This window comes from Cariama cristata, unplaced genomic scaffold (genome assembly GCF_000690535.1).
Source record: "Cariama cristata isolate BGI_N322 unplaced genomic scaffold, ASM69053v1 scaffold8752, whole genome shotgun sequence".
Taxonomy (NCBI): Eukaryota; Metazoa; Chordata; class Aves; order Cariamiformes; family Cariamidae; genus Cariama; species Cariama cristata.
In genome coordinates, this window is record NW_009602076.1 from 21,593 (window position 1) to 23,015 (window position 1,423).

General features: G+C 41.4%; 1 protein-coding gene across 1 annotated transcript in view; it reads left to right on the forward strand.

The window, feature by feature from the left end:
• The window catches only part of LOC104157298 (prostatic acid phosphatase-like), a 13,393-nt gene that overhangs the window by 855 nt on the left and 11,115 nt on the right, over positions 1 to 1,423 (forward strand). Inside the window, exon 2 of the mRNA XM_009694584.1 lies at positions 643 to 738. Coding sequence (XP_009692886.1) covers positions 643 to 738 — 96 coding nt within the window. The remainder of the gene's footprint in view (positions 1 to 642; positions 739 to 1,423) is intronic.

Consider the following 1,423-nt stretch of genomic DNA (forward strand, 5'->3'; position numbering starts at 1 on the left):
AAAATTGTGATGTGTCTTTATAGATATATTTTTTATCTGAAGTGAAATTCCAGAATAGGTTCAACGTTTTCGGAGTAACACTTTAGTCCGTATTTAAATAATATATGACACTTTAATCACCTCTTGTGATGAAAAAGTCAATATGTGGGTTTTTAAGGCTAATTTCTGCCAAGAAAGAGCACTTCACAGCAGTCAGCCACAGAAATTGTATCTAGAGCAGTAGTGTGGTTTTTTTTCCTTCTGAATTCCCAGTTAGTCCTACCAAAATATTAATGTTCTAATATTTCTGGAAAATTACTTACATGCTTCTGTTTGTTCTCTCTTTATTGAATGTTGAAGTCTATCCTTCCTAAAATATATAAAACCTCTTTAAAATATATTATTTTATAGGTTTTATAACTTGCAAAAATTTATTTGAGCTAATTACTTTTCAAATGCCAGGAAAAAAAGAAGAGTTATATTTGTTTAAATAAATCAAACAGGTATTGTGGCTATCTAGACCCAGAAAAACACCGTGAATATTTTTCACATCTGTCAGGTACAGTCAGATACAGATACAGATGCATATTCCTTGTGACTGCACTAATAATATTGATCACAAAAACCCTGGTAATGCAAAAGGAATTCCATCTATTTTATCAGGTGTTTCGCCATGGTGATCATACCCCACAGGAGTTTTTTCCAACCGACAAGCACAAAGAAGTTGGAAGGCAGCAGGGATACGGACAGCTTACCAAGGTGTGTTTGCTTACCTGGACCAACATACTGAAATACTGGAATGTGGTCTGTTGATGTTTGGTTTTTGGAACTTTGTTTTCACTTGGAGAAAGCCCATACTAAGTTGCCATGTACAGATCTCCAAAAGGGCAGCCAAAAAACTTCCTAGGAAGCTACAGCTAGAGCAGTCACTGATTTTAAACGACCCTGAGTCAGCCTGTTCTGGTCCAGTAGCAGCGTACGTTGAGCTGTTTGATTGCAGACTGGGGTCTTCTGGGAGGAGCCGGGACCCACCACAATTCACCTCAGACCAACGTGAAACTGTAACCATCAGTAGCATGAGGTGGTGGAAGTGCTCACAGACCACCCTCAGTTTCTGCTGAGTAGGAGTGCTTCCTAGCTCATGAACTACCAAGATCAGTATCAGCAGAAACTTCTCTCATGCTATGCCAGGGAAAGTTGATTTAAAGCCCAGCTATTTTAGCGCAGGCGTCGGCAGAATGCAGCAGAGCTGAGCTCGCACCCAAGTATCAGCTGAGCGTAGTAACCAGCAGCAGGTAAGGCAACTGCAGAGTCCAGCTGCAGAAACTGCATCTCTGCTTTAGCTGTAATTTGTATCGGCTGCCTGCTCTTGTGGATGGAGCCACGGGCGAACTCCTGTACTATTGGACTGGAGGGGAATAAGTGGGCACTGGGGGGGCGGGGG